Consider the following 25414-nt stretch of genomic DNA (forward strand, 5'->3'; position numbering starts at 1 on the left):
GAAAAATAACCACCCTGCCACACAAGGCAATCAGAGCTGAAGGATATTATTGGGACAACAGGGCCATCATTTGTGCTTCCTCTGGTTTTGGCGAGCTGGACAATGACAAAACTTCTCTTCCCACAGTCCACCTCTTTGGGTAGGACTTTTCACACAAAACCTGTAAGGAAATCTTGATGATTCCCAGAAACAGCTCCAATCCTAGTTCTCCTCTCCCTTCCATGGTCGACACCTGCTATTCTATCTTCCTTCCCCCAGGGCTAACTCCATGCTGAAACTTTCAGGCTTCAATGGAATAGAGGTCATTTAGATAAGAGATGGCCAAATACATTCACAAATCACTGCTGTCCTCAAGATTTTGTTGTGCAAGGATTTCCAGGACATAGAATGCGAGGACGAAAGAAAGGCCATTTACAAGCTGAGAAAGGGGAAACAGAAAGGGCGGATTTGTCAGGCCCCTGTTTCCTTTACTGCCTGTCTGGTTGGTGAAGACTGAAGATTTGAGCACTCTGTCATAGAAGGCTTTGGGAATTGCTGCAGTACATAGGTAGGGATTGGTGATGGAAGGAAATTAATGTGGTGGATGTGCACCAAATCAAGTGGGTTGCCTTATTTTGGATTGTGTCAAGGTTTTCTTGAGCGTTGGATTCATCCAGACAAGAAGAAGTATTCCTAACATGAGCCTTAATGAAAAGGCTTTGGGCAATAAGGAGGTGGTCACTGATTTTAGTATCCTATGTCTCGGACCTTATCAGAGGAACACAGTATTTTTATAGTTATTTTTAGTAATGTTAATGATCAATTGTAATCTCCAGGGGGTTGATGGCATGGGATACAGTGATGGTAATACTTTTGAATGTGAAATCTTTCTTTTATTGGTGGTGGTCATTATCTGATATTCCTTGACACATCAACTCCTGACCAATTTCAATTTTTAATTTTTTTTATTTTCAGATATTTCTGCATACTTGAATGGACTCATTCACTTTCAGAGGAGATGAGAATTAAATAAAACCTGATGCAATTAATAGTGAACATCACCACTTCTGACCTTCGTGTTGTTGAAGGTAGCTAGGCCTGGGCACTTCCCTGACAAACTCAAAGCTGAAGTGATCTTCCAACAATCACACAATCTCACCTTCTCTGAGATATGGTTCCAGACAATGGAGAGCTTTACCCTTCAATTTCATTGGCTTCATTCTTACTGGGGCTCCTTGATTCATTCATCCCAATGTACCTTTGATGTCCTTTATTAACCTATAGAATTTAACCTTTTGTGCATTTGAATCAAAGCTGTAGTGAGATTTGAGTCCAGGTATAAAGCAGATCAAGCATTAGTGGGGAATCAGTGGCACCGTTGATGACACCTTTCTATTACTTTGTTGATGAATGAGAGGATGGTGTTCTGTTGGGTTGGTTTATTCTGGCTTATGTGGATAGGACATATAACCATATAACCATTTACGGAGCGGAAACAGGCCATGTTGGCCTTTCAAGTCCGCACCAGTTCACTGATTTTGTCCGCCCTCTTCAGGCATTGGTCCCGGTAGATCTTCATTCTATTAGACAAATTTCCACATGGCTGGGTTGATGCCAGTGTTATAGTTTGAGATCACATGATTTCTGCACTATTGTTGGAGGTTGTAAAGGCCAATGGCTTTTGCTGTATCATACTCAAGACTTTGAACTTTATCTATAACATATGGTAAATAATCAATTACAGGATTAATCATTTTTAAAAACAGTTTCACAGATATCGATATTCTCTCTTTATGTCTCCATGTAAAGGACACTGTATAGTTGTCCCCACATCTATAATGTAATGGTGAGTATCTCAGGAGGAAACTAAGAGAGATTAATTTTGATTGAATATATCAACCTTGTCTTTGAGACTCACGTGCTGCTTCCACTATCATGAAAGAAATTATAATTATAGAAGGTACTATTTGTCATCTTAGTATATGAATGTTCAATTTTAAATAAAAAACAAATCCAAATTATGTTTTTTATTATTATTGCAAAGGTTAATTCCTCAGCTGGTTAATTTTTACACTATAATATTATTTGCTGAATTGTTTTATAATTTTAAAAAATTTAATTTTACTTCTGGCACAAGAATAAGTTACCTAATTTTCTCAGGTCAGTCTCAACGGCAGTTAGTTTTTCTGTGTAACTTTTTTGTGATGTTTCCATTCCTTCAGTCACCATGTCCATTCTCTGTACAACTGAAAAGATCAATGAAGATAGAATGAGGTAATAGCACATAATGACAAGCAACTTATTGAAGTTTAGCAGATATTTTCAGATTGCTTGGTTCATTCTTTTCTCATTCTGAGACTTATGAATCTCTAACAGGAAAAATAAGAGCTAATTTTCATTGCCATGACTTCCAATAATGGTGTCTTTTTGTCACTCAAATAAAATATAGAGCATTACAACACAGTAAAGGTCTTTCAACCCACAATGTTGTGCTGACCTGGATAAACCTACTCAAAAATCTAAACCTTTCCTACCTCATAATCCTCTATTTTTCTTTCATCCACATGCCCGTCTAAGAGTCTTTTAAATGTCCATATTAAACAGAAAGGGTGCTGGCTGTCCACCCTAGCTATGCCTCTCATAATCTTGTAGACTTCTATTAAGTCATCTCTCTTCCTTCTTCGATTCAAAAAGAAAATCCCTACTTCTGCTAACATTGCCCTATAAGACATGTTCTCCAATCCTGGCAACATCCTGGTAAATCTCCTCTTCACCCTTTCTATAGCTTCCTGTAATGAGGCGACCAGAACTGAACACAATATTCTAAGTGTGGTCTAACCAGAGTTTTATTTAGCTGCAACATTACCTCTTCACTCTTTTATTTTTGTGCGGCATAAATTTATGTGTTAGGATAACAGGAGCTACCAAACATGAGATAAATGGAATTTATTCAAAGAGGATATCCAAGGCAAATGAATACAGATCCCTCAAGATGTGACTGAAAGGCACAGAAGACTTGATGTAAAATGCTTGTGCCCATCTTAAATCTATATAGGAGATCTCCTGGGGCTGAGGATGATTATTTGATTCCTCTTCAGATCTATGGGTTCTGCCATGCCAGATTAAGCTGATGAGAGACTCAATGGTTTGTCATGGAGAAGAGACTTGAGGCAAGAAACCCGTATAGGCTACAGGCTGCTGGCAACTGCGGTCAAAGAACTCACATGAGGCTGCAGACTGCTGGGGACTGTGTCGAGATTGGCTAAAGGGGGTTGGTTTGCTGATGGTTTGGACTGAAGGCCATGTGGCTGTGGAAGCTGCAGGAACACTGAATGTGAATCAATGGACACTCAATTACTCTCTTTTGCTTCTCTCTATCTGATTGTAAGGGGTGCTGGGCAATTTTTGCTGACAGCAAATTTTTGTCTGCCTTATGCCAGACTAAAGGAAATTTTGTGCAAAATCACATTTTCTGTTTTATTTCATGACAATAAAATAATCTTGAATCTTGTATCTTGAATGTGCTTGGCAGGACAATCAATGGGGTGATATAAGCCTTCCATGGCTTTTCGGAGGCTCTGTGTGCTCCTTGTTCATAGACTCAGGCCCTCAGTGCCAATTTAAATTATCCTTCTTCATTTTAGGCTGTCATGGTCAAGGGATTTCCACGAATTAGTGAGGATTTGCTTTTTTTCCCCCAAGGATGCTTTGAACATATCCTTGAATAATTTTCTCTGTTCCTCTGGCAATCGATTACAGTGATGAATTGTATATTTCTGGTCTCTGGGGACAGGCATGCAAACCATACAACATGTCCAGAGGAGTTGACAATGAAATAGAACATAGAATACAGAATAGTTGAGCACAGGAATGGGCCCTTTGGCTCTCATGTCTATGTTGAACGTGACATCCACAAAAGATGCCAAGGGTTCACACAACTGTGCACATTGATGGGATGGCAGTGGAGAGGGTTAGTACCTTCAAATTCCTGGGAGCCATTATTTCAGAAGACATCTCTTGGAGTCAGCACATTGACACAACTGTGAAGAAGCCACACCAATGCCTCTACTTTAACCAAATGTCAGAGGTGATGTGGCATGTCATTAGATACACCACCAAACTCCCACAGGGGCATTGTGGAAACTATACTGACTGGTTGCATCACGGCTTAGTTTTGGATTTCAAATGCCCAGGAATGGAGAAGGCTCCAGAAGGTTACAAACAAGTCAATCACAGGCTCTGAACATCCATCCATTGAATGCATCTCTGTGAGCTGTTGCCTGATGAAGAAGCCAACATCATAAAGGACCCTCATCTCCCTGGTTACAACCTCTTCTCACTGTTATGTTCAGGCAGAATGCATAAAAGCCTGAAGCCAGCACTTATAGATTCAGGAACAGTTTCTTTACCACAGCTATCAGACTCTTGAACCTTTCCTTTCCCTCTTGAATAAACACAGTGTCATTTTCTCCCCTTTTTCCCCCTCCATTCCCTCCCTCCTTCCCACCCCCCTCCAAACACATTAAACATTCAACATATACAATACAATAAACCCATTAAACAATGTCATCACACAATGAAAATAAACAAGAAAATTGTGTCATCTACTTTTATACACTGGATCAGTTCATTTCGTCTTCTTTTCATTCTATCATTTTAATGGGTGGAGGTCCGCGGTAGGCCCTCTCTTTTGTGTTCCATGTACGGTTCCCAAATTTGTTCAAATAATGTTACTTTATTTTTTAAATTATATGTTATTTTTTTCCAATGGAATACATGTATTCATTTCTATGTACCATTGCTGCACTCTCAGGCTCTCTTCTGATTTCCAAGTTGACATTATACATTTTTTTGCTACTGCTAAGGCTATCATATTAAATCTCTTTTGTGCTTCGTCCAGTTTGAGGCCCAATTCTTTACTTCTTATATTACTTAGAAGAAAGATCTCTGGATTTTTTGTTATGTTGCCTTATGTGATTTTATTGAATACCTGATTTATATCTTCCCAAAATTTTTTCACATGCTCAAATTGCAAGTACTGTTGTTCCCATTTCCTTCTTACAGCGAAAACATCTATCTGATAATGTTGGATCCCATTTATTTAACTTTTGGGGCGTGATATATAGCCTGTGAAACCAATTATATTTGTATCATGCGTAACCTCGTGTTTATTATATTTCTCATAGTTCCGGAGCATAGCTTTTCCCATATTTCATTTTTTATCTTTATGTTTAGATCTTGTTCCCACTTTTGTTTGGGTTTATAGCTTATTTCGTCATTTTCTTTCTCTTGCAGCTTGATGTACATGTTTGTTATAAATATTTTAATTATCATTGTGTCTGTAATCCTCTTCACTCTTGAATGCAATTCTTGACTAATGAAGGACAGTGTACCACGAGCTTTCTTATATACTCTATCAACCTGCACGGCAACCTTGAAAGATCTATTGATTTGGATGCCAAGGTCTTTCTCTTCTTCCACACGGTTAAGAATCCTGCCATTAGCCATGTACTCTGCCTTCCAGTTTGATCTTCCAAATGCATCACTTTCTCCAATCATTCAAACTTTACATTCAGCAGAAGATGGTTTTAAGTTCACTGCTGAATTGCTGTGGGTTACTTTAATTTTTTAAAAATGTTTTGACCAGACATGCAGTCAAGTACAATGTTAAAAAGTACAAGTTCAAAGGTAAATCCAGTATTTACTCCATGATGGTTATACCCTAATCCCCCTCAACCCAACACACCCAAGAAAGACACCAAAGAAAAAGATGTGGATATAGAAAAAGAAAAACAAGAAAAAGATAAAGAAATAGAAAATAAAGAAAAGAAAGCAGAAAGAATTGCTGAAAAGTGCTGCACACTCTACAGATCGTAAGTTCATATTTTATTTAATTTTTCTTTGGACAGGATCAATGCTGGTCTCAAGGGATAGGAAGAATACAACTAAAGATTTGCACCTGAGATTTGTAAATATGGACGCCAAACTTGTAAAAATATGTCATACTTCTTCTTTCTTCTTCTTTGGCTTGGCTTCGCGGACGAAGATTTATGGAGGGGGTACTTATTTCTTAAGTTATAGGTAATCTTCTCAAGGGGAATACAGCTATGCATTTCCGTGTTCCAACGTATCATACCTAGATGTGAATCAGACTTCCAAGTAACTGCTCTACATTTCCTGGTCACTGCCAACACAATTTTAACAAATTATGTTTGATGTTTGGATAGTTTCAGTTTAGGTCTTATCCCTATAATATTTCCCCATAAAAATAATTCTGGGTTTTGTGGAAAGTGAATTCTGTAATCTGCTCTAAGAAATTTTCTAAATCTACCCAAAAAGGACTCACTTTAAAACATGGCTAAGTTGAACGTAGAAAGGTTCCTACCTCCTCATTACATTTAAAACATTGGTCTGTTTGGTCTGATTTTAATTTATTTAGTTTCTGTGGCATGAGATATAATTGATGCAAAAAATTAGATTGTATTAATCTATATCTTACATTTAAGTCATACTATTGTGACATAATTCAGAACAGTTTCACTCATCAAATCTTACATTTAAGTCTGATTTTGTGGGTTACTTTCTTAAGCAGGTGCCATGTAACACCATTTGATCAATACCCACCCACAATCTAAACATTCATTCTTTCCACCACTGTGTCTTTGGTGTCTAGCATTTACACAAAACACTGTAATTGTTCACCTTGAGTTCTCTGAAAACTTATTCCAAACCCATGAGCACCACCAGGAAGAATAAAGATTGTCAAACTGGAGTCACATAGACTATAGATGCTAGAACACAAACAATCTGCTGGAGTAACTAAACAGGTCAAACAGCATCAGTGGGATAAAAAGAATTGCCTTCATTGTGGGCTGGAACCCTTCATCAATGGGGGGGGGGGGGGGCGGAAGTAGTGGTGCATTGGGAGCCTAACCACCTACACACATATAACGTTTGCCCACAAGGAAATATTTTCTTCAACCAGATCCGGGTGTGAATAACTATGGAATAATGCTTGTTGCAGGAACACCCAACAAAGGCAATAGCCCAGAATCTAACATTTTCCCAGTGAAGCAAAATTAGCCCTGTTCGCATCAAACATTAATTGCAAACCTGCAACTTAATTTTGCAACAGTAATACGATATGAATTTATTCACCAAAATCCAATTTTTATCCCTTCGCAATCACACCTAACCCACTATCTAATGGACATTTTTCCCATGTTAACTATTATTGATGATAGAATTCTCACCAACCATATTCTAACAGTTAAAAACAAGCTCTTCCCACCACGATATTGGTGACTTCAAACCAATGTAACCAGGAAGGAGTATTTTGAGAACAAAGTTTGGACTCATTAAAACAATGAAACCCCATTCCTCACACTGGAAAGATGAGGCCCATTTGTTTCTTCAACAATGGAGTGACGTTGCAAAATCAGTTGACGCTTGCGAGTGGATTCGCAAATCCAAATGGAGAGGGGAAATGTGGTTGTCCGACAAGGGATAAAGGGCAACTCAGGAGGGGAAGGGGAGATTGGGGATAAAGAAGATAGAAATAGGAGAATAAGGAAAATGTTGGATGTTGTAGGAATGTTGTCTGGTAAAGAGTTGAAAATAAGAAAACAGAAATGGAAAAGGAGGAAAGGTAATGATGGAAAAACGGAAAGAGAAGATAAACAAAATATAAAATGGCTACGCTGAACTATATGACTCTAAATATTAATGGAATACATAACCAAATTAAAAGGAAGAAACTACTAAATTTACTGAAAAAGGAAAAAATAGATATAGCATTTGTCCAAAAAACACATTTAACTGAATTGGAGCACAAGAAATTAAAGAGAGATTGGGTAGGACATGTAACAGCAGCATCGTATAATTCAAAAGCAAGAGGAGTGGCTATATTAATTAGCAAAAATGTGCCATTTAAAATAGAAGAGGAAATAATAGATCCAGCAGGGAGATATGTTATGATAAAATGTCAGATATATTCAGAGCTTTGGAATCTACTTAATATATATTCACCTAACGAAGAAGATCAAAAGTTTATGCAAGATATCTTTTTGAAGGTAGCTAATACGCAAGGGAACATACTAATAGGAGGGGATTTCAATCTGAATTTGGATCCAAATATGGATAAAACGGGGAAAAAAATTAACAGGAAGAACAAAGTAACCAAATTTATAATTAAATCAATGCAAGAAATGAAACTTGTGGACATATGGAGGAAACAAAACCCAAAAGAAAAGGAATACTCATACTACTCGACTAGACATAAAACATACTCAAGGATAGACCTATTCCTGTTATCAGCCCACATACAAGGGAGAGTTAGGAAAACGGAATATAAAGCTAGACTATTATCGGACCACTCACCCCTGTTATTGGCAATAGAGCTAGAAGACATCCCTCCAAGAATGTATAGATGGAGATTAAACCCCATGCTACTTAAAAGACAGGATTTTAGAGAATTTATTGAAAAACAATTAAAAATGTACTTTGAAGTAAATACGGAATCAGTGGAAGATAAGTTTATACTATGGGACGCAATGAAAGCATTCATTAGAGGGCAAATAATAAGTTATGCAACCAAGATGAAGAAGGACTATAATCAGGAAACAGAGCAGTTGGAAAGGGAAATAATAAACATAGAAAAAAAATTAGCAATAAAGGAAGATACAACCAAAAGAAGAGAATTGGCGGATAAAAAAATAAAATATGAAACATTACAAACATATAAGGTGGAGAAGAATATAATGAAGACAAAACAGAAATATTATGAACTAGGGGAAAAAACACACAAAATCCTAGCATGGCAGCTTAAGACAGAGCAAACTAAGAAAATGGTATTGGCAACAAGGAAAAAAGACAAACAAATTACATATAATCCAAAAGAAATTAAGGAAAACTTCAGAGAATTCTATGAACAATTATACCGAACCGAAAACGAAGGGAAAGAAGGGAAAATAGATGAATTTTTGACTAAAATTGAACTACCAAAACTACAAATAGAGGAACAAAATAAATTAACAGAACCATTTGGAACAGTAGAAATACAAGAGATAATAAAAAATTTACCAAATAATAAGACACCAGGAGAGGATGGACTCCCAATAGAATTCTACAAAACATTTAAAGACCTAATAATACCGCCCCTCCTGGATGTAATCAACCAGATTGATGAGACACAAAACTTACCAGATTCATGTAAAACAGCAATAATTACAGTGATACTAAAACAAGGGAAAGATCCACTCTCACCAGCGTCATATAGACCAATATCTTTGCTAAACACAGATTATAAGATAATAGCTAAACTATTAGCGAACAGATTAGCAGAACAGGTACCGAAAATGGTAAATTTAGACCAAACTGGATTTATCAAAAAAAGACGCACAACAGACAATATTTGTAAATTTATTAACTTAATTCATGCAGTAGAAGGAAATAAAGCACCGGCAGTAGCAGTTGCTTTAGACGCAGAGAAGGCCTTCGACAGAGTAGAATGGAATTACTTGTTCAAAGTATTGCAAAAATTCAGTTTACCGGAGAAGTATATTAATTGGATTAAAGCATTATATAAGGGACCGTTAGCGAAAGTGACAGTAAATGGACATGTATCAAAGCAATTTAACTTAAGCAGGTCAACGCGGCAGGGATGCCCACTATCACCATTATTGTTTGCGCTAGCTATAGAACCACTAGCAGAATCGATAAGAAGAGATAATAATATAAAAGGAATAAAAATAAAAGACAGGGAATATAAAATCAGTCTGTTTGCGGATGATGTGATAGTGTACTTAACAGAACCAGAACTATCAATAAAAGAACTATATAAGAAATTGAAGGAATATGGAGAAGTGTCGGGATACAAGATAAACGTAAATAAAAGTGAAGCAATGCCTATGAATAACGCGGATTTCACAAAATTTAAGGAGGAATCCCCATTCAGATGGCAAACGCAGGCAATAAGATACCTAGGTGTGCAAATAAACAAAAATCTAGGCCAATTATATAAACTCAATTACAATCCACTAATGAAAAAATTACAGGACGATTTAGAGCATTGGAAAGAGCTACCACTAACACTGATAGGAAGGATAAACTGTATTAAAATGAACATTTTTCCAAGGATACTATACTTATTTCAGGCATTGCCAATACAACTGACATTTCAAATTCTTCAAAGAGTTAAAGAAAATAATAAGGAGATTTTTATGGAGAGGGGGGAAACCGAGGATAGCACTAGACAAATTAACAGAATGGTATAAACAAGGAGGCTTACAATTGCCAAACTTCAAAAATTATTATAGAGCCGCACAATTAAGGTACCTATCAGATTTTTATCAAACAAGGGAAAAACCAGACTGGACGAGACTAGAATTAGATAAAATAGGGGAAAAGATACCTGAACACATATTATATAAATGGGACGAAAAATTGGTACAACATAGAACTTCTCCAGTATTACACCATCTCCTCAATATATGGAAGAAGATTCATGTAGAAAGAAATAAAATAAATTACCAAATACCAAAACTAATATTGACGCAAAATAAGCTACTCCCTTTTACAATAGACAACCTTGCCTTTAGAAAATGGGAAAAAAAAGGGATTAAAAGAATAGAAAATTGTTTTTCAGGAAGTAGATTCTTATCCTTTGAACAAATGAGAGATAAGTACAATATAACGGGAGATACAGCGCTGGCATATTACCAACTGAGATCCTACTTGAAAGATAAATTAGGAAGCAACTTGAGTTTACCAGAGGGAAGTAACCTTGAATATGTGATTACAGATACAATGTTAATCAAAAGATTTATAAAAAATATGTATATTAAACTGCAAGAAAAGGAAAATGAGGAAACAAATGGTAAAACTAAACAAAAATGGGAACAAGATTTAAATATAAAGATAAAAAAGGAAACATGGGAGAAGTTATGCTCTGGAACGATGAGAAATACAATAAATACGAGGCTGCGTATGATACAATATAATTGGTTACACAGACTATACATTACACCGCAAAAGTTAAATAAATGGGACCCAACAGTATCTGATAGATGTTTTCGATGTAAAAAAGAAAGGGGAACAACAATTCATGCAATCTGGACATGTGAGAGAGTAGAAAAATTTTGGGATGATCTCAATCAGATATTAAATAAAATAACAGAAAACAATATACCAAAGAATCCAGAGATCTTTCTCCTAAGTAACATAAAAAATAAAGAATTTGGAATTGACTTGGAGGATGCACAAAAAAGATTTGTTAAGATAGCCCTAGCTGTAGCAAAAAAATGTATTATGTCAACCTGGAAATTGGAAGATAATTTGAAAATACAACAATGGTATATAGAAATGAATAAATGTATTCCATTAGAAAAAATAACATATAGTTTAAGAAATAATATTGAAATATTCGAACAAGTATGGGAGCCTTACATTAAATACAATAGCGAAAACCTACCGGGAACAAACATTACCTAAGTTGATGGAAGGAGAAGAGAAGAAAAGAATGGACTCAGTAGAATTTCTGGTGTATTTTTGTTGAATGACAACATTGTCTAACTGAATTAATGCAACCTAGATTGTATAACTAAAATGGATGAGGGGGGGGGGGATGGGGGGGTGGCTTGGGAGGAGGGAGGGGGGAGGGAGAAAAAGTCACTGTAAATGTGTGGAAAAGAAAAAGTGTATATCATGGCTATTGTGATTTATGGTGTGAAAAATAAAAAATTTAAAAAAAAAAAACAAACAAAAAAACAATGGAGTGACGTTGTCCAGCAATATTTTCTTTGAGACTGATAACTTTGCAAATTAATTGTTCCTTCAGCCCTTTCTTCCTTAATGATCTTGAAGGCTTCTAAAATTCAAAAATCATACCATCTCAGACTATCATTTGGTCTATCAATTCTATCTCAGTGATAATAGTGTATTCTAGTTAGATTATGTTTTTTCTGCAAGATAATGTTTTTAGTGCTTGGGTTTTTCACTTAGCTGGTTCTCAATTAACAAGTCAAATATAAAATTTCAAATATTGTGGGAACCATTTCTGAATTATTTCCAAAACTTCTAGGCATAATACAAATCCTAAATTTCAATACTAGGCAGTTTTACTCCAGGAATGAAGTAGTTTAAAAAAAAATTAGCCAGACAATGTTAGTATGTGGATGGGATTTAGAGACTTGGCTATTTGTGATAAAATTATTTGATGTACTTTTGTATTATGGATGCACTCTATGTGCCTTTATATTTTGCTAAGCTATGTAAAGTCATTTTTATTGGGCATTCCATAAACGTTTTGTACATATATTTTTATTTGAGTAAGGCCAATAAAAATATTAAAGAGAAAAAAATCCGTCTGGACACTCTCCAACCATATGACATTAACATTGCATTCTCCAGTTTCTGTTACACCACTTCCCATGCTCTCTCTCTTCCTTATCTCTCTGTCTTCTTTCCTCGAGCTTTCCACCCCTTCCATCTCCATTCCCCCTGTTTTCTCTTGTGCCCTCTCTCATCCACCTATTACCTTTTGCCTGTGGGCCTGTGCACCTCCCCTTGCTACTCCCCTCAACCTTTTTATTCAGCTGCCTGCCTACATTTTGCTCATATGTTGATAATGGGCTCAAGCCCAAAACATTGGTTAAACATCTTTATCTTTGGTACATAAAGAAACACTGACCTACTGAGTTTCTCCAGCATTGTGTTTTTACTTAAATCACTGCATTGCAGACTTTCATGTTTCACCCTAGTCTATTCAACCTCTACTTATAATTTAAGAGCACCAGTTCTGATAAAATTCTTGTGAATATTTTCTGGTCTCTTTCCAGCTTAATATCTTCCCAAGAGCTGGATGACCAGAAATGCACCCAATACTCCATGCAGTCTCATGGCATCTTTGAATTGTTTCCAATGCTTGCACTTCGGTCATAAATGCTTTAAGTCTCTATTGACCCAATTTGCTATGCTACATCAAGCTTGCATCAGTAAATTTAATCTCAACTGGTTTAATGTTACTCATGGAATCTCCAGGAATTCTTCAATCATGGCCACATTTAACATAATCCTCCCTTGAGGCATCCAGCTCAATAAGAGCTTGATTCATTTCTTTCATTAGCCTGGCAAACACCCACAATCTAGCAGACACCTCCTGTGCAGCAAAATTTACTGCCTTGCCCTTGTACACCATCCATCTTATCAGTGGTCTCTTACAATGGAACAACCATCAACTCGACACTTCAGTGAAACAATTGTTCTATATTGTCTAAACAATTCACAGACTTCTCTTATAAATTGGATTGAGAATACTGTGAATAACCTGTCCTCTGCAAATGCTTCCTTCATGAACATATTCTACCCAAGTAGCTCTTTGCCATGAAACTGTTACATCTGCTTCATATACTCAGATATTTCAATAAAGATTTCAATACACATTCTCTGTATGTTGCTTGATTTGTATATGTTTTGGATTCCCAACTTTAGTCACTAATCCTGGATGTTTGTGAGAAAAACCTAACAAGGAGTGTTAGTGTGTAGCAACTTCATATCCTAAACTTGATACCTTGGTCAAAACCTGTGTTCCATCCATGATCTTTTTTTTCTGTTTCCACAAAGCAATTATAATTCAACTGAATGGGTTGCTCAACCTCTTCACAGGTTAATTCAGAATCAGCTACATTGATGGGTCTGAACTTGCACATGTACCACCATCGTAGTAGGAGGATATTGCGAGAAAAAGACGTATTGATGATTGTTAAATGGGAGGATCTCTTATGTCTTCTGAACAATTATGAAATAAATACAGCATGCCTAATGGGACTTTCTATTGTTTTCTCCAGCTAAGATCTTTCCTAAGAGAAAGATGGGAGCTAAGTTTGGGCCCTCTTTAAATTAGTAAAATGGAAAAAACGATTCAATATTTTGTTACCCAGATTAATAGCAATACATTTTTTACATAATGATGTTCTTAATGATATATCTGCTTTTATTTTCCAGTACACTCATTTATTTCTACCCATATTCTAATCATATGCATTAATATAGGGTTATCCTTTTTTTTTGTTATTAACTTAACATTCCACTTATAAATAAAGCCTATCTCTGTTTCTTCTTCTATTGAATTCAATCCCATTCAAATCTGAGAAGTCATGTCTTAAATCAGACTATTTAGCCTTTGCACTTTTTCCTTTTATTTCAAAAGAGAATGATAAAATTCTTACTTGTGCTGATAAATAATATTTCTTAAAGTCAGGAAGTCTAAGTCCTCCCAATTTATAGTCTCATGTTAGCTTTGTCAGTGGAATTCTTGGCACTTTGTTATTCCTTAGGAATTTTCTTGTGTAATTATTCAATTATTTAAAGACATTTTTATGTAGTGCAAAAGGCAACGAGTGAAAAATATACTATAATCTTGGCATCACTATTTTAATACAATTTACTCTTCCCACTAGAATAATTAGCAAATCTTTCCATTTCTGTAATTTTTTCTCAATTTTTTTCTGAAAGAGGAGTATAATTAAATTTATTTAAGTTCTGTAAATTATTATCTGTCATTATTCCTAAATATTTGATTCCGTCTATCTTTCATTTAAATCTACTACCTTTTTGATATCTTTCATAATCAAAATTATTCAATGGCATTATCTCACTTTTGTCCCTATATATTTGATAACCTGATATTCTTCCATATTTTTCTAATGTTGTTTGTAATTTTCTCAGAGATTCAGCTGGGTCAGATGTATATAATAGCACATCATCAGCAAATAAATTAATTTTTATGTTCTTCCCGTCCAACTTTGAATTCCTTAATATCCGGATCTCTCCTTATTATCTCTGCCAGTGGTTCAATAGCCGGAGACAGAGTTATAATTTTGGTTTGAAGTTTATGATAATGAGTTCTTATCCAGCTTATAAATTTTCTGCATTTTTCCAATGTTATAAATAAGTTTCTAATCGATTGAATGCTTTTTCTGCATCTAGGGAGATGGTTATACTTGGATTCAACTTTGATTTTGCCATATGTATTATGTTAAATGGTCTACTTAGACTATTTGAAGAGCATCTTCCTCTAACAAATCCCACCTGATCTGTATGTATTAATTTTGGTAGATATTGTCCTAGTTTATGAGCTTATATCTTTTCCAATATTTTATAATCAGCAATGAGGTGTGATTATAGAAGTTTTTAATGGGTCACTACCTTTCTTTGGTCTTCTTTGGCTTGGCTTCGCGGACGAAGATTTATGGAGGGGGTAAAAAGTCCACGTCAGCTGCAGGCTCGTTTGTGGCTGACCAGTCCGATGCGGGACAGGCAGACACGATTGCAGCGGTTGCAAGGGAAAATTGGTTGGTTGGGGTTGGGTGTTGGGTTTTTCCTCCTTTGCCTTTTGTCAGTGAGGTGGGCTCTGCGGTCTTCTTCAAAGGAGGCTGCTGCCCGCCAAACTGTGAGGCGCCAAGATGCACGGTTTGAGGCGTTATCAGCCCACTGGCGGTGGTCAATGTGGCAGGCACCAAGAGATTTCTTTAGGCAGTCCTTGTACCTTTTCTTTGGTGCACCTCTGTCACGGTGGCCAGTGGAGAGCTCGCCATATAATACGATCTTGGGAAGGCGATGGTCCTCCATTCTGGAGACGTGACCCATCCAGCGCAGCTGGATCTTCAGCAGCGTGGACTCGATGCTGTCGACCTCTGCCATCTCGAGTACCTCGACGTTAGGGGTGTGAGCGCTCCAATGGATGTTGAGGATGGAGCACTCCTGTTCGGCTCCGAATCATGGGTCCTCTACCGGCACCACCTACGGCTCCTAGAACGCTTCCACCAGCGTTGTCTCCGCTCCATAGTTTCATATAGTATTGTCTAAAAGTATTATTTATTTACTTTTGATTATATGTTATAATTTGGCCTCTGTTTTTATTGCATTTATCATTCTAGATGATTCCTCTCCCTTTAACTGCCAAGATAAAACTTAATGCACCCATTCACCTAATTCATAATATCTGTTTTTAATACATTTTTTCCATTCTATACATTTGTAATGTGTTATATTTCAATTTTAAATTCTATAATGATCTATATTTTTCTTGTGACTCTGTTCTCTGATATTCTTTATCTAGCTCTGTAGCATATTGAATCTTAAGATTTTTTGTATCCAATATTAAAAAGCTTTTATCAGTAGAAAGAAGATTAGTTTCACAGAATATTTCTATCTGTCTCTTAATAAACTCACAAAAGTTCTTACTTTTCAACAGTGTGGCAATGATACACCATCTGTATACATTTTCTTGTTTTTCCATTATTGCAACAGTTAGTTAATGGTGAATGATTTGCTAAAAAATCTTGCCATATATTACATTTTTACCACTCTACTTTTTAACTGGGTAGGCATTAAAAACAAGTGAATTTTTGTATGGGATTCATGTACCCTTGAGTAGAACAAATAATCTCTTTCTACAGGGTTAAGCTGCCTCCATATATCCATCAAATTTAGATCCTTCATAAATTATAGTGTCATTTTTTGCAGCTTTTGCCCTTGTTATTGTTCTGGCTGATTTATCCAATATTGGATCCAGACAGAAATTGAAATCTACTCTGACCAGTATATTTTGTCTTCCCTCCGCTGTTTTCAAAACGATCTCTTTCATAAGGGTTTCGTTATCATAATTTGGTGCATAGATATTCATGAACATCCATGATTCTGCATAAATTTTACAATATGCCATTTCAAATCTTCCAGCATGGTCAGTCACTGTCTCTTCTATTATTATTGGTATATTTTTTATTAATTAGAATCACTATTCCTCTTGCTTTTCAGCCAAATGAAGATGATGTTACTTTCCCCACCCATCCTCTTTTTAATTTTGCATGTTTCAATTTGATAAGATGCATTTCTTATTGAAAGACTATATCTGCTTTTCATTTTTTCAGGTGTCCCAAGACCTGGCTCCTCTTCACCAACATGTTTATCCCATGAACATTAAGACTAATAAATTTTAATGTTCAATACATATTGATTTTTTAAACAAATATTGTTTAATAATAAATCCTTTTCAATTGTTTAAATAATAGTGGTCTTTCCCCTTTAAAAAAAAACACATATAATGTCCCTGACCTGAAAGTGACATAAATAGGAAACCCTGAAAGACCACAAATAAAAAAACATGCGGAATCTCTCAAGGAAGAAGAACCCCTCCCTTTAGTGCCATCTTTTATAGATAATCCTCCCCAAGCACCATTCTCCCCCTTAGAATGGAGTCTCCCAAGTTTTCTCTTTTTTTCTGACTCTCCGTGAACATTTCAGTCAAATTTACTTTTCAACAATAAAACATTTTTAAATACAATTTTTGCTTAGTCCCATTGTAAACATTCTTCACAGACTTCATTTTTGCCAACCATGTCTTTGGCTTGGCTTCGCGGACGAAGATTTATGGAGGGGGTAAAAGTCCACGTCAGCTGCAGGCTCGTTTGTGGCTGACAAGTCCGATGCGGGACAGGCATACCCTTTTCATAAACCTCACAGGAAGTCTTCCATCTTGTTCTAAGTCATAAAAAATCAATTACCTTCTGCTTCTTTGACCCTCAGTCATGGGGTATAAGCAAATATTTCAAGTTTTTGGAATGCAGTTGTCTTTTTATATCATTAAACTCCTTTTGCTTAATCAAAGTAGGACTAAAATCTTTTTAAAAAAAAACAGCACTTTATCATGGTCAATCTCGGGCAGACCATTATTTTGCTTAGAGTATTCATATGCTTCTCCCAGAATTGTCTCCCATTCCCAGTTACTCAAAAGTCTTACCAGGACTGGTCATGCTCACTGATTGCCAACTCTCTTAGATCCATGGGTCTGGTGAACCCTTTCAATGTGCAGTTATTTTCTGAATTTATCTTCTCCCAGCACTCACGGGATCCACGTTTCGAAGAAATTCACCTCATCACTTCCCTCGATTCCTTCTTTCAGTCCAATAATTCGGACATTATTTCATCTGCTAAAATTCTCTATGTGGTCGATCATGTCCAACAGATCTTGTCCATCTGACTACCATTGATTCACATCTTTCTCCAAAGTTTTTGGCTTATCTTGTGGTTTTACCAAGTCTGCTTCTGCTTGGGTCATTCTTTCCATTAAGTCTTCAACGATTTCTTTAATTTCAGTCATTCTTTCAGTCATGTTTCTCATTACATTTTCAATACTAACAAATTAGTTGCTCAAGTTTTCTATTTTCTCCAAGATGATATTTAGTTCTTGTTCCAACTCCCCAGCAGGTCTGCCGGTCCTGAAGCCACACTTGCGCTACTCCCTTTCGGGCTTTTGCTCGTTGTTCCTGGCTAAGTAGGAACTTCTTCATTTTTTTGTTCTTGGATGCCTTGGCTTCTGAGTAGTTGTTTTGTAGATTTTTTTTAGTGAAGGATTCTTAATTTAAAAGTTTTAACCATCTTTTTGATACTCTTCACTGAGAGCTCAATCAAAGCACGTCTATCTAAGTCCTTCACATGGTCATGCCCCAGTCTCTACACAATGTTAAGGACCCCCAAAGCTTCTCCCTTCTACCTGGCAACGAAATCTGGTGGCTTTGTGTTTGGGAGGACTAAGACTAGGTTATTGTATTAAATTTCACAGCAGCCCTGGTAAGGTTCTGAAGTAATTTCCCTTCATCATTAGTCCAGTTATTGGAGTTATTAATCTGAGTTTAACCAGTGTGTTAACATGGTACCCGTGCTATATTTTGCAGTCTATCATTTAAATTAAGTATTTTTCTCCTGAAAAGCAACAAGTCATTTTTAACAAACCACATGTTATTAAATTATGACTCAACCACCAGATTTTTTTTTGTGCCATATTTTTAAATGTGTTTTTCTGAAACAGATAGGTGATTCAAGGTTATCATATCGGCAGTGGTGGAATGGTTCCAGCTCTGTTCCAATGGATCATTTCTCCCTTTCCCAGAAATGTTATTATTACAAGAATGATTTTCCTACAGTGTGGGCAAACTTCATAGGTGCCAATAATCTAACAGGAAAACAGCTAGGAGAGCTGACAGTGATCCAGAACTAACAATTTGTGTAATGGAATGACACTATTCTTGTAAAAGCTCTCACATTTGGCATTTGGAAACAAATATTTAATATTATTGCTCAGGAATTGTCATCTGGCAGCAATGGCAACATTGTAGCTATATAATGTTATTTACTGTTTGCACTGGTAGCAAACACTGGAGTCTTGCATTTATTGCTATAGAACCATAGAACACTACAGCACGGAAAACAGGCTATTCAGCCCTTTAGTCTGTGCTGAAACATCATTCCGCTAATCCTACTGTCCTGCACCCACTCCATAACCCTCCAGACCTCACACTTGTCTGCATTAAATTCAATCTCCCATTTCTGGCCCATTTTTCTAGATGGTCCAGATCCTTCTGCAAGTTTTGAAAATCTTTGTCGCTGTCCACAACACCTCCAATTTTAGTGTCATCAGCACACTTGCTAATCCAATTTACTACATTATCATCCAGATCACTGATATAGACAACAAGCAATAATGGTCCCTGCACCGATCCCTGAGGCACACCACTAGTCACAGGCCTTCAGTCTGAGAAGCAATCATCCACTATCACTCTCTGCCTTCTCCCATTCAGCCTATTTCAAATTCAGTTTTCAATCCAGTCTACCCACGTACCTAGTGTCTGAACCTTCTGAACTAACCTCCCATGTGAGAGAAGTGCAAATAAAATGAAAAAGTGCAAATAAAAGGAAAAAGTGCAATGACTAAATGCTAGAGCATTAGTCTGATTTAAGACATGACTTCTGCCAAGCTTGATATTCCATGAGCAGCAAAGGAGGATTCTGGAACCACTGCATCTTACTCATTACAGTTAGTTTCATTCTTAATTTAAAATAAAATTTGCTAATTGCCTTCTGGCTCAGCACAAGTTGGGCAGTTGACTTTTTATGTGCATGCATAACCCCTTGCTGTTTTTATAGGAATAACTAATTTAAATGAACTGGATTATCTACAGACAGGACTGCTGCCTTTAGATCTAAAGCAGGACCGGATGTTGTGTTTCTAAAAGGCTGCAATAACAAAACTTTCAAATCATGTTTTTTGCCATCAAGAGGTCTCAAGTGAAATGAGCAACAAAATTGTATGCATTGCTCTGGCACAGATTTGAATCACAGAAACTGAATAAACACTTGTTTGAGCAACAGATGGTTGCTAAATGCCTCTATACAGATCATTTAATCTGAACACATGGCACGTAGTGCCTGATGCCCAGTTTTCAGATGCTCTTCATTTTTGACAATATAGGAAATTGTGACACATCACTATTCCTGCATCATTTGCTTGGCATAAATGCTAGGTTTCAGGGTTCTGGAAATGAAGGGAATAGGAAATAGATTTGAATATCTCTATTTCAGATGAAGATTGGGATACCACTCTTGACTTGATTAATAATACCTCATTTTGTGCACGACAAAATGGTTTAAGGTTAAATTATCCTGTTTTTATTCTGACATGAAATCAATATGTGACTGATGTCAAATTCATGGGGCATCACTGGTTCATATATTTTGGGAGTGTCCAAAACTGGACAAGTTTTGGGGACGATTTTTTCAGACTGTTTCAGAGATTCTTAGGATCAAGATAGATCCTTGTCTTTGTATGGCTTTATTTGGCTTTTCTCAACAGGAAAATATTTCCTTGAACCTAACTCAGAGAAGAGTTGTAGCTTTTATCTCGTTGATAGCCAGATGAGCAATTTTGATTAAGTAGAAAGATAGTCTACCACCAACACATATGCATTGGATCCAAGATGTCATGTCTTGTTTGAGCTTGGAGAAAATCAGATATACTATTAAAGAAAAATTATGGGGCGCATTCATGGGTTAAATACTATCACAATTTGACAATATAGGTTTGAACACTTGATATGCGGAGGCCGAAATTTGATCCCTGGCTTATTTTTCCTTTTGTTTCTTCCTTTGTGGCTGACAGTGCTTCGTGGTTGGGGTAGGATGAGTGGGTGGGCTTTCTTTCTCTCCTTTTTTTCCATTTTTCATTTGTGTTTTGTTTCTCTTTTTATATACAGAAAAGATTACTTTATATAGGCATCTTGTCAGAATCATAGGCTTTTAATAGGATATGAATCAAAGCTCCTTAATTAGTTTATTTTAATATGATTAATGTATCTTTGGCTTGGCTTCGCGGACGAAGATTTATGGAGGGGGTAAATGTCCACGTCAGCTGCAGGCTCGTTTGTGGCTGACAAGTCCGATGCGGGACAGGCAGACACGGTTGCAGGGGAAAATTGGTTGGTTGGGGTTGGGTGTCGGGTTTTTCCTCCTTTGTCTTTTGTCAGTGAGGTGGGCTCTGCGGTCTTCTTCAAAGGAGGTTGCTGCCCGCCGAACTGTGAGGCGCCAAGATGCACGGTTTGAGGCGATATCAGCCCACTGGCGGTGGTCAATGTGGCAGGCACCAAGAGATTTCTTTAGGCAGTCCTTGTACCTCTTCTTTGGTGCACCTCTGCCACGGTGGCCAGTGGAGAGCTCGCCATATAACACGATCTTGGGAAGGCGATGGTCCTCCATTCTGGAGACGTGACCCACCCAGCGCAGCTGGATCTTCAGCAGTGTGGACTCGATGCTCTCAGCCTCTGCCATCTCGAGTACTTCGATGTTAGGGATGAAGGCGCTCCAATGAATGTTGAGGGTGGAGCGGAGACAACGCTGGTGGAAGCGTTCTAGGAGCCATAGGTGATGCCGGTAGAGGACCCATGATTCGGAGCCGAACAGGAGTGTGGGTATGACAACGGCTCTGTATATGCTTATCTTTGTGAGGTTTTTCAGTTGGTTGTTTTTCCAGACTCTTTTGTGTCGTCTTCCAAAGGCGCTATTTGCCTTGGCGAGTCTGTTGTCTATCTCGTTGTCGATCCTTGCATCTGATGAAATGGTGCAGCGATATATATATATGTGTGTGTGTCATTTTACTCTCTCTCAGGAAATTTGTCATGCAAGTGCAGCAGTTCTGGTTGGAGAATGTATTAGGGTGGTGAAAATGCTACTTGACATAATATCAAGCAACTCTTTCTAAGGAAAAACTACGGTGTATACTCATGTAATCTTTGATACGATGCAATAGTCATCCACCCCACCTTTTTGGCCAAAAATCACGTTTTCATATGACCTATGTAAAGGTTGACGCTCACTTTTTTTTTGGCCCGACTGCCCACCCATTTGAACTCCCAATACTCCGACTGCAAACCCTTGTGTCAGTCGCCCATCTATCCGGGCTCCTGAATTGCCAGCTGCCCACCCATCTGAGCTTCAGATGCCCTGAGCATGAATCCTCACCCCAGATGCCAGGCCTTACAAGCTCCCAACTGAGCTCCCAATGCCATGACTGCAGATCCTCATCTCAGCTGCCAGGCTATATGAGCTCCCAACACCCCGACCGCGGATCCTTTCTCCAGCCGCTCAGCCATACGATCTCCCATCTGCCCATCCGAGCTCCCAGCACCCCGACTGCAGACCTTTTCCTTGGCTGGCTGCCTATACAGGCTCCTGACAACCCATCCATCCACCCATCTGAGCTCATGATGCCCCGAATGCAGATCCTTGCCCAAGCCACATGGCCATGAGTCCCTATATTCCAACCACAGATCCTCATCTTGGCCATCCACCTATCAGAGCTCCCAATGCCCAGACCACATATCCTTACCCCGGATGTCCATCAAATTAATCTCCAGATGCTCCAAATGTGAACCTTAGCACCCGATCCTGGCCATCCAAGCTCCCGATGCCTTGAACAATGCAGATATTTACTGCGGTCAAAAGTTGACCCCACCAAATTTGACCCATAAATTGGTCCAAAACATTCAATAATTACATGAGTATATACGGTATAGGAATCTGATATTCAGCAAAGCCCATTTTAATACTGCTTTATAGCTTCAGCAATAAAGTGTAAATTGAATGGCATTTTTCTAAATTTTTCTGGACAGTCAGATGGCACCATCACAATTTTGATTAGAGCAATGCATTCAAATTAATATGCAAATAATATCTCCAAATTCAAATATTATGAAAATGATATTAATCTGGATTTTTTAACTTAATGTTTAAAAACTTTACTGATACACCACAGTAGAAGGCCTTTCTGGTTCATGAGATCCCATGCCACCCAATTAACCTACTACCCCTGAATGTTTTGGAGGGTGGGAGGAAAGTGGAGCACCCAAAGGAAACCCACACAGGACATGGGGACAATGGACAAACTCATTACAGACAGTGCCAGATTCGAATCCAGGTCGTTGGCACTGTAGTAATACTGCACTAACTGCTATGCTAACTGTTCCACCCCTGAATTAATGGGCTCAGATTCAGTCTAGTACTAATGAAAGTTTTGAATTTATGCTCTGCATAAAATATTTTTCTTTCACAACCACCAGTAACTTTAAAGCTATAAATCGAATCTTCCAACCTTTTTAACCTCACTATTGGGTGGAATTTCCTTGTCTTTTAATTTGGTTCCTTCTCCCATTCCTACAGCTATTGAATGGACAAGAGGGGCCTCTCTGCTCCAGTTGTAATAATTCTATGTTTAAACCACATATGGAGTACTGCGTAGGGGTCTGGACTCTGCACACTAGACTAGATAGCCCAAGATAGTGAAGGAAAGAAAAAACTGCTGGAGGAACTCAGCATAGCTCCTATACCATGAAGTACTATTGCGGTCACAAATAAATTCAGTAAGGAAATCAAGAAAAACTTCTTCACTAGAAAGTGGTTAGCATATATGTGGTAGAACACAGTAGTGCTGGAGATGACCTCACTACACTGTACAGGGCCAAGAAGAAACTGTGGGGGAAAGGAACTGTCGACATATTGGATGGAGTCCTTGCATTAGGACACATTATGTACCCTCAGCTGTGTTTTATTTTCCATTCTAGATTCCAGCATCTGCAATCTGAACAGAGGGAAGATTCTGCCTTTGGGTGGTTACACTAAGAGTCCTTAAATAGAAACATAGAAAAATAGGTGCAGAAGTAGGGCATTTGGCCTTTCAAGCCTACACCTCCATTCAATATGATCATGGCTGATCAGTACCTAGTTCCTGCCTTCTCCCCATCCCCCTTGATCCGCTTAGCCACAAGGGCCAAATCTAACCTACTCTTAAATATTGACAAGGAACTAGCTTCAACTACTTCCTGTGGCAAAGAATTCCACAGATCCACCACCCTGAGAGAAGAAATTTTTCCTCATCTCAGTTCTAAAAAATTTCCCCCTTATCCATAAACTGTGACCCCTGGTTTTGGTTTTTCCCAGCATTAGGAACAACCTACCAGCATCTAGTCTGTCTAAACCCTTAAGAATTTTATAGGTTTCTATAAGATCTCCCCTCAATCTTATAAATTCCAAAGAATACAAGCCTAGTCTATCCAACCTTTCTTCATACACAAGTCCTTCCATCCCTGATATCAGTCAAGTGAATCTTCTCTGCACCGCCTCCATGGCGAGGATGTCCTTCCTCAGATAAGGAGACCATAACTGCATGTGGTACTCCAGATATGGTCTCACCAAGGCCCTGTACAGCTGTAGCAGGATCTCTGTACTCCTGTTCTCAAATCCTCTTGCTATGAATGCCAACATACCATTCACTCTCCTCACCACCTGCTGCACCTGCATGCCCACTTTCAATGACTGATGCACAGCAACACCCAAGTCTCTTTGCATCTCCCCTTTTCCTAAACAGATACCATTTAGATAATAGTCCTCTTTCCTGTTCTTATTGTTCTTATCTCCAAAGTGAATAACCTTGCATTTATCCACATTATATTGCATCTACCACATCTTGGCCCACTCGCCTTGTCCAAATCATTCTGCACCCTTCTAGCGTCCTCAACATAGCCAACCCCGCTACTCAACTTTGTGTCGTCTGCAAATTTTGAGATATTGCTATCTATTCCCACATCTAAGTCATTGATATATATTGTAAACAACTGTGGCCCCAGCATGGAGCCCTGCAGTGCCCCACTAGTCACTGGCTGCCATTCCAAAAAGAACCCATTTATACCTACTCTTTGCTTCCTGTCCATCAACCAATTTTCTATCCACCTTAATACCATACTTCCTATACCATGAAGTACTATTGTGGTCACAAATAAATTCAGTAAGGAAATCTTAACTAGAAAGTGGTTGGCATATATGTGGTAGAACACAGTAGTGCTGGAGATGACCTCACTACACTGTACAGGCTGGCCCATCTCCGACCCAGTAACTCCTCCCTGTAAGATTCCCAATAAAGGCCGATAGCACTAGTTTCCTCCCTCCATGCCAGCCTTGGATCTAGGCCAGCAGCATGCAAAGACGTGCCTGACATTTCAGGTTATTAAAGCCTTTAATCATGTTTTGAGTCCGCTTGTGGTTATTGATTGTGCTA

General features: G+C 37.8%; 1 protein-coding gene across 2 annotated transcripts in view; it reads right to left on the minus strand.

The window, feature by feature from the left end:
* The window catches only part of colec12 (collectin sub-family member 12), a 214465-nt gene that overhangs the window by 24702 nt on the left and 164349 nt on the right, over positions 1 to 25414 (minus strand). For both annotated transcript variants that reach the window (XM_069921713.1, XM_069921712.1), the window contains one exon: positions 2127 to 2225. In XM_069921713.1, coding sequence (XP_069777814.1) covers positions 2127 to 2225 — 99 coding nt within the window. The remainder of the gene's footprint in view (positions 1 to 2126; positions 2226 to 25414) is intronic.

Source organism: Narcine bancroftii, chromosome 2 (genome assembly GCF_036971445.1).
Source record: "Narcine bancroftii isolate sNarBan1 chromosome 2, sNarBan1.hap1, whole genome shotgun sequence".
NCBI classification, from domain to species: Eukaryota; Metazoa; Chordata; class Chondrichthyes; order Torpediniformes; family Narcinidae; genus Narcine; species Narcine bancroftii.